This window comes from Neovison vison, chromosome 1 (genome assembly GCF_020171115.1).
Source record: "Neovison vison isolate M4711 chromosome 1, ASM_NN_V1, whole genome shotgun sequence".
Lineage (NCBI taxonomy): Eukaryota > Metazoa > Chordata > Mammalia > Carnivora > Mustelidae > Neogale > Neogale vison.
In genome coordinates this window covers 210,941,382-210,955,566 of record NC_058091.1, presented here as the reverse complement: position 1 = coordinate 210,955,566, position 14,185 = coordinate 210,941,382, and the positions used below count along the sequence as shown (strand labels likewise).

The 14,185-nt window shown below is 35.2% G+C and overlaps 1 protein-coding gene across 2 annotated transcripts in view; it reads left to right on the top strand.

The window, feature by feature from the left end:
• Positions 1-13,758, top strand: part of FAM151B (family with sequence similarity 151 member B) — a 32,554-nt gene extending 18,796 nt beyond the window's left edge. Inside the window, exons 5-6 of one of the 2 annotated variants that reach the window (XM_044266269.1) lie at positions 1,266-1,401; positions 13,590-13,758. In XM_044266269.1, the coding sequence (XP_044122204.1) occupies positions 1,266-1,401; positions 13,590-13,617 (164 nt within the window). In that variant the 3' untranslated portion in view covers positions 13,618-13,758. Of the gene's footprint in view, positions 1-1,265; positions 1,402-9,628; positions 11,655-13,589 lie in introns of those variants that run through there. The other variant, XM_044266264.1, reaches the window with a different exon arrangement.
• The last annotated feature ends 427 nt before the right edge of the window (positions 13,759-14,185 follow it).

Here is a 14,185-nt window from a genome sequence, read left to right as displayed (position 1 = left end):
TAAGTAGGCAGAGAGGCAGGCAGAGAGAGAGGAGGAAGCAGGCTCCCCGCTGAGCAGAGAGCCCGACGCGGGGCTCGATCCCAGCACTCTGGGATCATGACCTGAGCCAAAGGCAGAGGCTTAACCCATTGAGCCACCCAGGCGCCCCAGCATCCAACTCTTGATTTTGGCTCAGGTCATCATCTCAGTGACATGGGGTCGAGCCTCGTATCAGGCTCCACGCTAAAAGCATGGTCTGCTTGGGATTCTCTCTCTCTCCCGCTAACCCTCCCCCACTTGCATACATGCTTGCTCCCTAAATAAAATTATTTTAAAAAAATGAAAGTAATTTTCTACTATTTCTACTTTAGGTAAAATGTATAAGTAGTTTGGACTAGCCAAAAAATAATCATGAAGATAATTATTTCTTAAACGTCTACTTCCTAGCAGGCATCTTTCTGTTGGAAAAAAAATACTTAAGTAACAAACACAATGGAAAATCTAAGTTTATTTATGTACCTTTTAAAAAAGATTATATTTATTTATTTGAGAGAGAGAGACAGAGCAAGCATGAGCGGGGTGGGGGGGCAGAGAGACAAGCATATTCCCCACTGAGTACAAACCCCGACATGCTCGATTCCAGGACCCTGAGATTAGGACCTCAGCTGAAGGCAGATGCCTAGCCAAATGAGCCACCCAGACACCCCCAGAAAATCTAAGTTTATAGAGAATATTAGTGAGGGAGATAAGGTCGCCAGGGTGGCTCAGTCTGTTGGGCCTCTGCCTTTAGCTCAGATCATGATCCCAGTGTCCTGGGATCGAGTCCTTCATCCAACTCCCTGCTCAGCAGGGAGTCAGCTTCTCCCTCCTGCTGCTCTTGTGCTCTCACTCACTCTCTCCCTCTCAAAGAAATAAGATCTTTAAAAAGAAAATGAGGCAGATATACCTAAGGTAAGAGCCTTAGAATCTTTAAGACAAATATAGTATAAAAGTTTTGAGTTTTTTGTCCTTGAGAGATTAGTAAAACCTTTTTAATGTTTTAATGTTTTATTAAATTTTCTCTTAAGTCACTTGTGGCATGATTTTAGACTTGATTTTTTATCTCTATTTTCCATTCAAAATATTTTCATGTAATAAGTGGTAATTTAATTCACTCTGAATCCGAATAGAGCTTTTTATAAAATACCTGTGAATTACCTACTCATATGTAATTTAATTTAGTTTTTTATTTAACTGACTTTTAGGATTCCAGTTACTAAAAATTGAATTTCTTTCTTTCATTTCAGGTTACAGTTGGACAATGGTAAAAGAAATGGAGTATATATGTAAGGAGCTAAATCAGCCTGTAACATTTCCTGTCAGAGCAGCTTTAGTCAGGCAGTCTTGTTCTCAGTTACTTTGGCTGTTAAAGAAATCAAACAGGTATGTGTAAGTTTAACAAAATAGCATATGCGTGTGAGATGTGTGAGAAAGAGACAGAGGATGAAAACTGATTATGGAAAGACTGCGTGGGGATGCCAGGGTGGCTTAGTAGGTTAAGCGTCTTCCTTTGGCTCACGTCATGTTCCCAGAGTTATGGAATCGAGCCCCACATTAGGCTTCCCTGCTTCTCCCTCTGCCTCTGCCCCTTCCCCAACTCATGCATGCACATACTCTCTCTTAAAAATAAATGAATAAAATCATAAAAAAGACAGTGTGTGTGAGAGAAAGATGGAGACAGAGAATGAACACTGATTGTGTAAGTGAACAGATCCCCTCACTTGAAAGAAGCTCCTGATTAATCTTCACTTACATAACATCATGTCTTTCACCTCCATTCCTCACAAAAGTTTCTGAATACAGTAGGTGCCCAGTAAATGTCCTTTTTCTATTATGTTATACACTCTCAAAAAGTTTTAAGTCGATAAAATAGTTTCTCTTTGAATTCTATCTTAATTTCAGAAGTTTTTTTCCATATAAAAATTTTATTATTTTAATATATAATAAAAATTAGTTGGTCCACCTATTAAATATCAAGAGATTATAAATATACAGATACTGAAACAATTTTGATACTGTCTTTTTAATATACTAGTCAGTAGAGCAAGGAAAGTCCAAAAATAAACACAAATCTATCATAGAAATTAAGGAAAGCTAGCATTTCAAATCATTGGTGCAAAAGTTCAGTATGGTATGTGAGAATAGGCCAACTGTGCAGAAAAAAAACAAAACAAAACTGGCACCTTTCATTCATCTTTCTTCTAAAATGAATTCCAGGAGAATTAAAGACTTGAAAATCACGCATTAAATACACAAAGAAAAAATATGATATTTTCTGTAGTTTCAGAGTGGAGAAGACCTTTCTTAGCAAGGCACAAAATTTAGAAGCTTTTGTCGCTGCAAAGTTACCAGAGAAAGAAGTCTAATATTAAAAAAAAATTTTTTTTTTACTTGAGCTCAAATTAAGATAGCTACCTCAGAAATGCAGGGAAGAAAGTGTTCCAGAGAATGAATGGGTTTATAGGGTTATATACTATTTTAATCTTCTAAAATAAATAAAATAATAAATTTAATAATATATTTATAATAAAATTTTATATTTTATAATAATATAATAAATTTATATATTATGTATGATATAATACTGCTACTATACTATACTATAATATAATAAATAATACCTATTATGTAGGTAAGTTTCTGTTAAGAGCAATCTCTGTTATTAGCTCTCTTCCTGGTACAAGTTGGCTGTTGAGGAGAAGGTAAAGAGATTTTCCTGTATCTGCTGGGGTTTTATTTGTTTTTTAACTCAAAACAATGTGCCATGTTGGGGTGGCCTGCTCTTGGCTCCCATATTTCTATGTCTTTATTTTCTTATTTTCTTTATTTGAGCTTTCTATCTTGTTTCTTGATTAAACTAGATGCACAATAAACTAGAGAAGGCAATATCCTAAGGAAAGCAAGAGCTTCAAGATAGGAGTCTTCTGGGTCCTTGACATGTGGAGGCACAAAATCAGCCCTAAATTATTTGTGCTTTCCCAGCTATGTGAGAAAGAGAGCTAGGCTTATTTAAGCTATTTTTAATTTAGGTTTCTATTAGAACAGCCGAACTATATCCTCATACAATACATGAACTCATACAAATACCTATATATGAAGCCCTTAAGAAAATCTACAAAGTAAAATAAGATGTTTTCTGATTACAATACAGTAAACCCAGAAACTATAATAAGCCCAAAATAAAAAAAAATAATTCTACTACCTAGATGCCTAAAAAATTTCTCTTAAAACAACTTTTGAGGAAAAACTTACAATTGTGTGATACTTACAAATTGACAAAAATGAAAACCCACACAAAACAAACAATGGGACACTGCTAAAGCAATGGTCAGAGAAAAAAGAAAAGTCTTAAATACTTGTATTAATAAATATAAATATGTTAATAATATAAAAATGAAAGTAAAGCATCCAACTCAATAAATTATGAAGCTATATAAAACATAATTTTAAAAGATAAAAGACAGAAATTAGTGAATCATTAATCAAAAACATGAATAAATCTAAGAGCTGGTTTCTAAAAAGAAATAAGTCCATTATCTAGGTTTTATTTTTTAAAGATTTATTTATTTATTTATTTGACAGAGAAAGATCACAAGTAGACAGAGAGGCAGGCAGAGAGAGAGAGAGAGGAGGAGGAGGAGGAGGAAACAGGCTCCCTGCTGAGCAGAGAGCCTGATATGGAACTTGATCCCAGGACCCTGAGATCATGACCCAAGCCAAAGGCAGAAGCCCAACCCACTGAGCCACCCAAGCGCCCCCCCTTCTTAAAATTTCAATGTTTTTAAAATTTATCTGACAGAGAGAGTGAGAGCACAAGCAAGGAGAGCGGCAGAGGGAGGGAGAAGCAGGCTCCTCGCTGAGCAGGGAGCCCGATGCGGGGCTTGATTCCAGAGTCTTGATATCATGACCTGAGCCGAAGGCAGACGCTTAACTGACTGAGCCACCCAGGCACCCCTCTAAGTAAAATCTTTTTTATCTGTTGCTTAAATTTTAAATTTTGAGTTACTACAGGAATAATCTGATACCCACAACTATGGCTTTTCCGTGTTCACTCTTTCCTTATCTTCATAGCTTCTTGGGACCAAACCTAATTGAAGAAAGCTTCCACTTGTAGCTCAGGGATGCCATTCCCACTGTTGCAAAGTGTTTAGGTGGAATGTGCCCCTCATCTAGCAATGTCTTTGGTAGGCTTTCTCTATCATCTACAAACATGGGCAGATTCTCTTCACTTCTTTACATACAGTTGATTAAGTATTTGCCTTCCGCTTCAGTCAGATCTTGGATCCTGGGATCAATCCCTGAATCAGGCTTCCCGATCAGCTGAGAGTCTATTTCTCCCTCTTCCCCTCCCCCACTTAGTGCACATGTGCTTGCTCTCTCTGTCTCTCTCCATCTCCCAAATAGATGAAGTCTTTAAAAAAAAAAAGAAGGAAGCAAGACCAAAAAAATATTATGCATCATATGATTCCATTTATATAAAATTAGGTAACGGGCAAAAATTAAACTGTACTAGTTAGGAATGGCTATATAGGTAGTAAATAAAGAAAAGTAAGAATATGACTACCACAAAGGTCAAGGTTGTGAGCAGTCCAGGGTAGAGGAAATGTTGTGATTACAGAGTGACATATGTGTACTTCCCAGTGTACTGGTGGTTCTGTACTTCTTGATTTGTGTTTTGGTTAACTAGAGTTCATATTATAATAATTCATTAAAATGCATATTTATGTATTATGTATTTTTCCTATATAATTTCATTAAAAAAAGGGCTTAAAAATGAAACCTGAGAATTGATTTGAATAAATACAATTTAGGTACCCTGAGGTAATGTTTTTTCCTATTTCACTTTAAATATAATAGAGAGAGGGTTAAAAGAGGCAGAGTAAGACTGGAGAGCTCCTTTTTTTTTTTTTTTTTTTTTAAAGATTTTATTTATTTATTTGACAGAGAGATTACAAGTAGGCAGAGAGGCAGGCAGAGAGAGAGAGAGGAGGAAGCAGGCTCCCTGCAGAGCAGAGAGCCCGATGCGGGACCCGATCCCAGGACCCTGAGATCATGACCTGAGCCGAAGGCAGCGGCCTAACCCACTAAGCCATCCAGGCGCCCCTGGAGAGCTCCTTTTTTAGCGTGAATTCATATCTGTTTATCATAAGGTTAGTCACAATTGTGTTCAAATAAAATAATAAACAAATAAAATAATAAAGATGCCATTTTAGCAAAAAAAAAATACAGGGTTTTTTTTTTAGTATTTTTGTTTTATTGAGAATAAATGAAATTACATCACTGATAAGTCTTTTTCTAAGATTTATTTATTTATTTGAGAGAAAGAGTGACCCAGCAGGGAGAGATAGAGGGAGAGGGAGAAAGAGTCCTAAGAAGACTCTGTGCTGAGCGCAGAGCCCAACTTGAGGCTTGATTCCATGATCCTGAGATCTCAACCTGAGCCAAAACTAGGTGTCTGTCATGCAAACAACTGTGCCATCCAGATGCCCCCATCACTGTATGAGTTTAAGGTGTACAGCATCATGGTTAGATTTATTTATACTGTGAAATGATTACCACCACAAGTTCAGATGTTCAGTTAACCTGTGTCTTCCCATATAAATACAATAAAAAGAATGAAGATAAGGAAAAAGAAAAACGATTTCTCCTTGTGAAGAGAACTCAGGATTTATCCTCTAAAAAACTTGCCTATGTAATCATAGAGCAGTGTTAGCTCTAGGCATCAAGTTGTACATTAGATCCTTAGTACTTTCCTTATAACTGTAAGTTTGTACCTTTGACCACCTGCCCATTTCCTCCTCCGCACCCTCTACATCTGGTAACCGCAAGTCTAATCTCTTTGTTTATGAGGGTTTTTTTCCTTTTAGATTCTACATGTAAGTGAGATTGTACAGTATTGTCTTTTTCTGTCTGACTTATTTTACTTAGCTAATGCCTTCAAGATCCATCCATGCTGTCACAAATTGTAAGGTTTCCTCATTTTTTTATGGCTGAATAATACTACACTGTATAAATGTGTATACCACAACCTTTTTATCCATTCATCCATTGATGGACATTTAGGTTGTTTCCATGTCTTGGCTATTGTAAACAATGATTCTGTGAACATGAGGGTGTGGATATTTTTTCAAGTTAATGTTTTTGTTTCCTTTGGATATATTCCCAGAAGTAGAATTGCTGGATCATAGGGTAGTTTTGAGGATCCTCTGTACTATTTTCCATAGTGGCTGAACCAATTTATAATCCCACCAGCAGCACACAAGGATTCCCTTTTCTTAACATCCACACTAGCATTTGTTATCTCTTGTTTTGTTAATGATGGCCATTCTAACCTGCATAAGGTGGTATGTCATTGTGGTTTAGATTTACATTTCCATAATGACTGATGATGTTGAGCATCTTTCTATGTACCTAGTGGCCTTTCATATATCTTCTTTGGAAAAATGTCTGTTTAGGTCTTTTTTTTTTTCCTTTTAACCCATTTTTAAAATGGGTTTTTTGTTTTTTAATTATAATTTGTTACCAAAGTATACAAAATACTTTATGTATTTTGGATATTAACACCTTATCTATAGTTTGCAAATATTTTTACCCATTCCCATTCCAGAGGCTGTGTTTTCACTTTGTTGATTTTTTTTTTTTTTCTGTGCAGAAGCCTTTTAGTTTGATTTAGTCCCACTTGATTATTTTTTATTTTGTTTCTTGTGCTTTAGGTGTCATATCCAAAAAATCATTACAAAAACTCATGTCAAGGAGCTTTATTCCTATGCTTTCTCCTTGGAGTTTAATTGTTTCAGATCCTACATTTAATTGTTTAACTCATTTCAAGTTAATTTTTGTGTCTGATATAAGATAGAGGTTCAGCTTCATTCTTTTACACGTGACTATCTAATTATCCTAGCACCATTTATTGAAGAGACTTTTTTTCCCATTGAATAATCTTGGCTCCTTTGTCAAATATTAGTTGACCATATATGCTTGGCTCTTGATTCTGTTCTGTTGGTCTATTTGTCCATTTTTATGCCACTACCACACTGTTTTGATGACTATTGCTGTATAGTATATTTTGAAATCAGGAAATATGATGCCTCCTGCTTTGTTCTTCTTTATTAAGATTTCTTTGGCTATTTAGGGTCTTTTGTGGTTCCATATAAATTTTAGGAGAGTTTTTTCTACTTCTGTAAAAAATGCCATTGGAATCTTGATAGGGATTGCATTGAATCTCTTGTTAGTATTAACATTTTAGTATTAATTCTTCTAATACATGAAGACAGAATATTTTTCCAATTATCTATGTCCTCTTTAATTTCTTTCATCAGTGTCATAATTTTTGCATAAACATCTTTTACCTCTTGATTAAATTTGTTCCCATGTCTTTTACTTTTTGATGCTATTTTTGATGCTATTGTAAATGAGATCAATTTATTTCTTCTTCAGAAACTTCACTTTAGTGTGTAGAAATGCTACTAAGTTTTGTAAATTAATTTTGTATCCTGCAACTTTACTGAATTCATTGATTAGATCTAACAGGTTTTTGGTTGAGTCTTTATACAAAGTCTATGTACAGAATCATGTCATCTGCAAATAGAGGCAATTTGACTTCTAATTCTTACACTTTTTATTTCTTTTTCTTGCCTCATTTCTGTAGCTAGGACTTTCAAGACTATGTTGAATAAGTGTGATGAGAGGGGTGCTTGGGTGGCTCAGTGGGTTAAGCCTCTGCCTTTGGCTCAGGTCATGATCCCAGGGTCCTGGGATCAAGTCCCGCATTGGGCTCTCTGCTCAGCAGGGAGCCTGCTTCCTCCTCTCTCTCTCTCTGCCTGCCTCTCTGCCTACTCATGATCTCACTCTCTGTCAAATAAATAAATAAAATATTAAAAAAAAAAAAAGAGTGGTGAGAGTAGGCACTCTAGTCTTGTTCCTGATCTTAGAGGAAGAGCTTTTATCCTATCATTATAGAGTATGTTGTTAGCTGTAGACTTGTCATAAATGGCCTTTATTGTTGAGATATGTTCCTTCTGAGCCTAATTTATTGAATTTTTTCATGAGTGGATGTTGAATTTTGTCAGATGCTTTTTCTGCACCTACTAAAATGATCATATGATTCTATTCTTTCATTCTATTAAATGTGATGTATAACATTGATTTGTTTGTGTTGAACTATCTTCGCATCACAGGGATAAATCCCACTTGATCATGGTGAATGATTCTTTTATTGTGCTGCACACTTTGGTTTGGTAGTATTTAACTGAGAATTTTTTCATCTATATTCATCAGGGATATTGACTTAACAGTTTTCTTTACTAATAGTGTCCTTCTCTGGATTCGGTATCAAGATAATGCTGGTCTTATAAAATAAATTTGGGATTGTTTCTTGCTCTTCAGTTATTTGGAAGAATTGGAGAAGAATAAGTGTTAATTCTTTACGTTTGGAAATATTCATCAAAAGCCATCTGGTTCTGGGCTTTTCTTCATTAGGAGATTTTTAAATTGTTGATTCAGTTTGTTTACTAGTAGTTAATCTATCCAGATTTTTAAATTCTTTCTGATTCAGTCCTGGTAAGTCGTAAAAATATAGATCTCAAAGAAATTCTTATTTGTGTGTGTGTCTGTGTCCTCACCTGTAGCTTAAAATTTGCTGCTGTGCAGCAAACCAAATGCTGCTGTGGAATAAAATTCCACATAAAATTCAAAGTGCATCTCTAGAATGGTATCACAATCCTTAAGGACAGATATATGCCAACATAGCAAGAACACATACCTTGGTTAGACTTTCTTAGTAGTAGTTGAAGAAGGACTTTGGAGATTTTTTTCCTGCATTCTGAAATGTTTATGGGGAAAATAAGTGCGGAACTACTTAGCAGCTTTGCATTTTCTTAGACTCTGATGCAATAGTTTTGTAATAGAAGTAATGTCTACTGGAAGAAAAAATATATAATTTAAATAGCTTTAAAATTCTGAGTATATTCTTAACATCCATGATAAATCTGCATATATTATTATTGTTTTCTTTAACGCCCAGAAATGGATCTAAATTTATTCTGTTTGGCATCCTTAGTGACATCCCTTGGCAGTCTTATATCTCATACAAACACCTCCAGAAGGGAGAGTGGGGCCACATGTAAGTGAATATGAATGTTGGTAATGTCAGTGACATTTGTATCTCTTCATAGTCCCTTGCAGTCATGTCTTTGACTCTACCCAGGCTACTGAAAAAAAAAAAAACAAATTAGAGCTGTAGGTTTTGTGTAGGGAACAAATTCCTTATTCAGCATTATAATCTCTTCAGTTTTTTTGTCCAATATTTGGCCCATTTTCAGGGTTACCAGTCTGGGTTTCCAAAGCCATTTCACAATCCTGTAATTCAGATATAGCAGTTACCTAATTTAGATGATGGCAATGTGAATTTTTTTCTCTCTAGTTCTTTTGATGTTTATGAAGGAATGAAACAGGAACTATATGTTCCAGCACTGCTAATTAATTTTTTTTGTCTGTGTGAATTTGGGTTAAAGATAAATGAGAGTAACTATTTTTAGGCTTATTGGAATTCCTCATCACTGTTTCTTATCTTTTACTTTTCACTATAAAATTCTGTTTTATTTTAACACAGGTACAGCCTGACTATTTGGACTGGGAAAAATGATAACTATTCCATTGAAGATTTGCTTTGCATTAGAGACCATTTTGACAAAAAACAAGTTTTCTATGATATCTTGGAACCACAAAACCATGAATTTAAACAAGCCATTGGAGTCAAAGTTAATCTCTAAGAAGATTCTTCTAAATTATTTCATGTTTTGGTTTCATAACCCTCTGCTTTGGTCTGAATTAATTACCATATAAATTGTGATGATGACATGGCTCTAATTCATCTAATCAAAAAACACTTAGTGCTTATTTTATTAGGCTTATAGCCTTATGATACTATATGTATTTAAAAGATTTGGAAAGAAAAGATTTCAGTGGGCCTGGTCTAATAATAATTTAGGACAATTATGTTTTAAACCCCTTTATAAAATGTAATTTTGATATATTGAAGGTAATTGAAAGAATTTACATGTCATAAACTATAATCATATTCTATGCAATACAGGTATAAATCACATTTTGGTTGGCCTTGCATTACAGAGATTCCACTAATTTATGGTACCTTCTTTATTTTTTCCTGAAAAACTGGTTATTTCCAAGACTAAGTAAGAGTAAGAGGGCTTTAAAGATGTTCTAATTTTCACAGAGGTGAGCAGCTTTGTCATAACAGAATAAAATCCATTTACTGAAAACAATATAGATTAAATTAGATGGATCTAGAATTTTCATATTGTTGAGAGCATGCTGACAACTATATATGTTTTTTTATATTCTTTGTTTCAATTGTAGTATTTTATCTGTAGTAAGTACAATACTACTGAAGAGCAGAATTTTAATCCTAGTAACATAACATTTGATTTTCAAGTTTATCACCAGGACCACCTTAGTTCAGGCCCTTGTTTTACTGCGAGAATTTTAAAAAGTTCTTCATGACTTCATTGTTCACATTCTACTCAGAAATATGCTGAGTATTTCTGCTGAAGAAAACTTTTGTAAGCACCTCTTGCCAGATCAGAAAGCTCCAAGGGTCTCTTAAATGTCACTTTATTAAGTTTAACTCTTTCAAGATCTTTCATAATGTAGCCCACTCTAAACATTACCTCAGTGACCTTCAGCATGGTCATCATTTCAAAAATGCCTGCAACAACAATGGCCTCCAGATCTTACTTTAACAGTTAATTTTAATTATTTGATATTATTCACTAATTATGTCATACATGTTAGTTTTATCTGCTCAGCTAGGTTATATAAAGTCCTTCATGGTAAGTGAACATTCTTAACTGTCCTTTATAGTGTGTGCCATAATCTTAAGCAAGGTACTCAGAAAAACACGTTACTTCTTTCATTATTGAAAAGAAACTTACCAGTGAATGTCCTAAGATACATAATTTGTCTTTGTTTATCAACCTTTTCTCCCAGAGAATAGTAGTGTATAGAGAAAAGAGCTTGGGTTTTGAATTCAGATAAACCTCCCTTACAGCCCCACTTCTTTCCCTTTCTAGCTATAGATTTTGGGAAATATTTAACCCCACTGAGTCTTGGTTTCCTTACCTAAAAAATGGAGGGAAAATGAGGATTCTTTTGAAGAGTTGTTATGAAGATTGAGATTCACGGAATAGAGGCATCTAGCTCAATGCTTAATACACAGAAGGTACTCAACAAAGTCAGTTCCCTTCTTCTAGACCTGTCATGTGATCATGTCCATTGTAGATAGAGAAGTAAGGGGTATAACATGAAACACTGTAGACATATATTTAAAGAAGACAATTATATTTCCACTTAAAATTTTAGCTCCACTAAATGCAGTGCTATTTATCAAATAACACCTAAAACTTCACTTTCTATGGTTGTTTGCCAAAAGGAAAAATGCAATTTTATAATTATAAAATTTTAACAATAGCAACAAAGAATAACTCTTAAAATTATAGTAAAAATTAATGTTTACTTTATGAATTTTCTAAAATTACCACTCTTTATATTATAGAGTTGAATTTATGAATGAACTGCATTTTAATGAAGTTTTAAATAAAACTAATTTGTCCAGAAGATTACTTTTGCTATTTGATTGTCTGACCCTTGATAATACACACACATATATATATTTGTGTATATACACACACACACACACACACACACACATATATATTTTAGAGGGAGGTAGAGGTGCAGAAGGAGAGGAAGAGAGAGAGACTTTTTTTTAAGATTTTATTTATTTATTTGACAGAGATCACAAGTAGGAAGAGAAGCAGGCAGAGAGAGAGGAGGAAGCAGGCTCCCTGCCGAGCAGAGTGCCTGATGCGGGGCTCGATATCAAGACCCTGGGATCATAACCTGAGCTGAAGGCAGAGGCTTTACCCCACTGAGCCACCCAGGCACCCCAAGAGAGACTTTAAGCAGGCTCTATGCCTAGTGTGGAGCCAGACACAGGGCTCAATCTCATGACCGTGAAATCACAAACTGAGATGAAATCAAGAGTCAAATGCTTATCCAACTGAGTCATCCAGGGAACACATGACCCTTGATAATATTTTTCAAAATACTAATATTTAGGAAAAATGCTTTTATATTAAGAAATTTATCAGCTGATTATTACTTAGGTTAAGATTTAAAGGTGTATTTTAAATCATTCTTGGGTTGGGGCGCCTGGGTGGCTCAGTGGGTTAAGGCCTCTGCCTTCGGCTCGGGTCATGATTCCAGGATCCTGGGATCGAGCCCCTCATCGGGCTCTCTGCTTGGTGGGGAGCCTGCTTCCCCATCCCCTCTCTGTCTGCCTCTCTGCCTCCTTGTGATCTCTGTCTGTCAAATGAATAAATAAAATCTTAAAAAAAAAAAAGTCATTCTTGGGAACAAAAATATATAAGGGAATTGTAAAATGTATTCTAATGAAAAATAAATTTTTAATGGATAATCACATGGAAAAAAATAACTGATCCCTACTTCACACCATATGCAAATGATAATTGGAGTTGGATCTTGGGCCCAAATGTGAAAGATAAAATTAAAGCATTTAGAAGAGGGATGCCTGGGTGGCTCGGTCATTAAGCATCTGCCTTTAGCTCAGCAGGAAGCCTGCTTCTCCCTTGTCCACTCCCCCTGCTTGTGTTTCCTCTTGCGCTGTGTCTCTCTCTGTCAAATAAATGAATAAAATCTTTAAAAAAAAAAAACACCCAACATTAAAACATTTAGAAGAAAATACAGGAGAATATTTTCATGACTTGAGAGTAGGCAATAATTTCTTTTTTTAAATTTCAGCTTTATAGGAGTATAATTGACATATGAAAGTGTAAGTTGTTTCCAATTTTTCCCTATTTCCATACCCAAGGCAATGATTAAAAAAAAAATTGGGGGGGTGCGCTGTGGGAAGAAGGGCAGAGGAGAGGGAAAGAGAGAATCTTAAGCAGGCTTCACATCTGGTGTGGAGCTTCAATCCAGGACTCTGGATCTCACAACCCTGAAATCATGACATGAGCCAAAATCAAGAGTCTGATGCTTAACCAACTGAGCCACCCAGGTGCCCTGGCAATGATTTCCTATAACACAACACTAATCATAAAAGAAAAAAATTGATTAATGGGTTTTATCAAAATTCAACTCCTCTCATCAAAAGACACCATTAACACATATTTGACAAAGGGTTCATATTCAGAATCTATGGAGAACTCCTATAAACTGATTTTTGAAAAGAAGCTAAATAACCCAGACAAAAATAACAGGCAAAAGAACAGATACTTCATAACTTGGTTAATAAATAATAATGATATAAAGGTCTTAATGTGTAAGAATGCAATACAATAGTATATAAACACTGAGAATCTACATTTATTAATATGAAAAGGTGTTATATTGCAGGCAGCAAAACAAATATCTGGTATCATACTATTTATGTAAAATTATATGTCTTTATGTGCATTTGTATACATAGAAAAATATTTGGGAAGAAGTTCCCAGACACAAAATAAGTATAACCTATTTTTCCCCTCCAGGTTCTCAAGTCTAATGTATTGGTGTTGAAAACTCATAGCATCAAGGGCTATTTCCCACGCCTGGCAGAGTAATCCTGGCCCTAGAAGAGACTTTGGTACGAGATCCAATTTTTCAAAAAATCAGCTTTATAAAGTACAGTAGTTTATGGCCCTATAAAATTGATGTAACTAGGGACGCCTGGGTGGCGCAGTTGGTTGGACGACTGCCTTCGGCTCAGGGCGTGATCCTGGAGTCCCGGGATCGAGTCCCACATCAGGCTCCCAGCTCCATGGGGAGTCTGCTTTGCTCTCTGACCTTCTCCTCGCTCGTGCTCTCTCTCACTGTCTCTCTCTCTCAAATAAATAAATAAAATCTTTAAAAAAAAAATTGATGTAACTATATTTAGTCAGATATGTACTCATCTATCGAGGGGGGGAATTGCTAAAAATTATTCAGAACAGGTTGTTTATTTGCTTGTTTGTTGGAGTTAGGGTCTTAAATTTTTTCCCTTCTAATTATAAAAAATAATTTCCTAGTGAATATATAAAAAATGCCCTATCTCTGTCCTTGAAATTTAAGATATGAGCTTCCGAGTAGGAGCCTACATTCTGCTAAT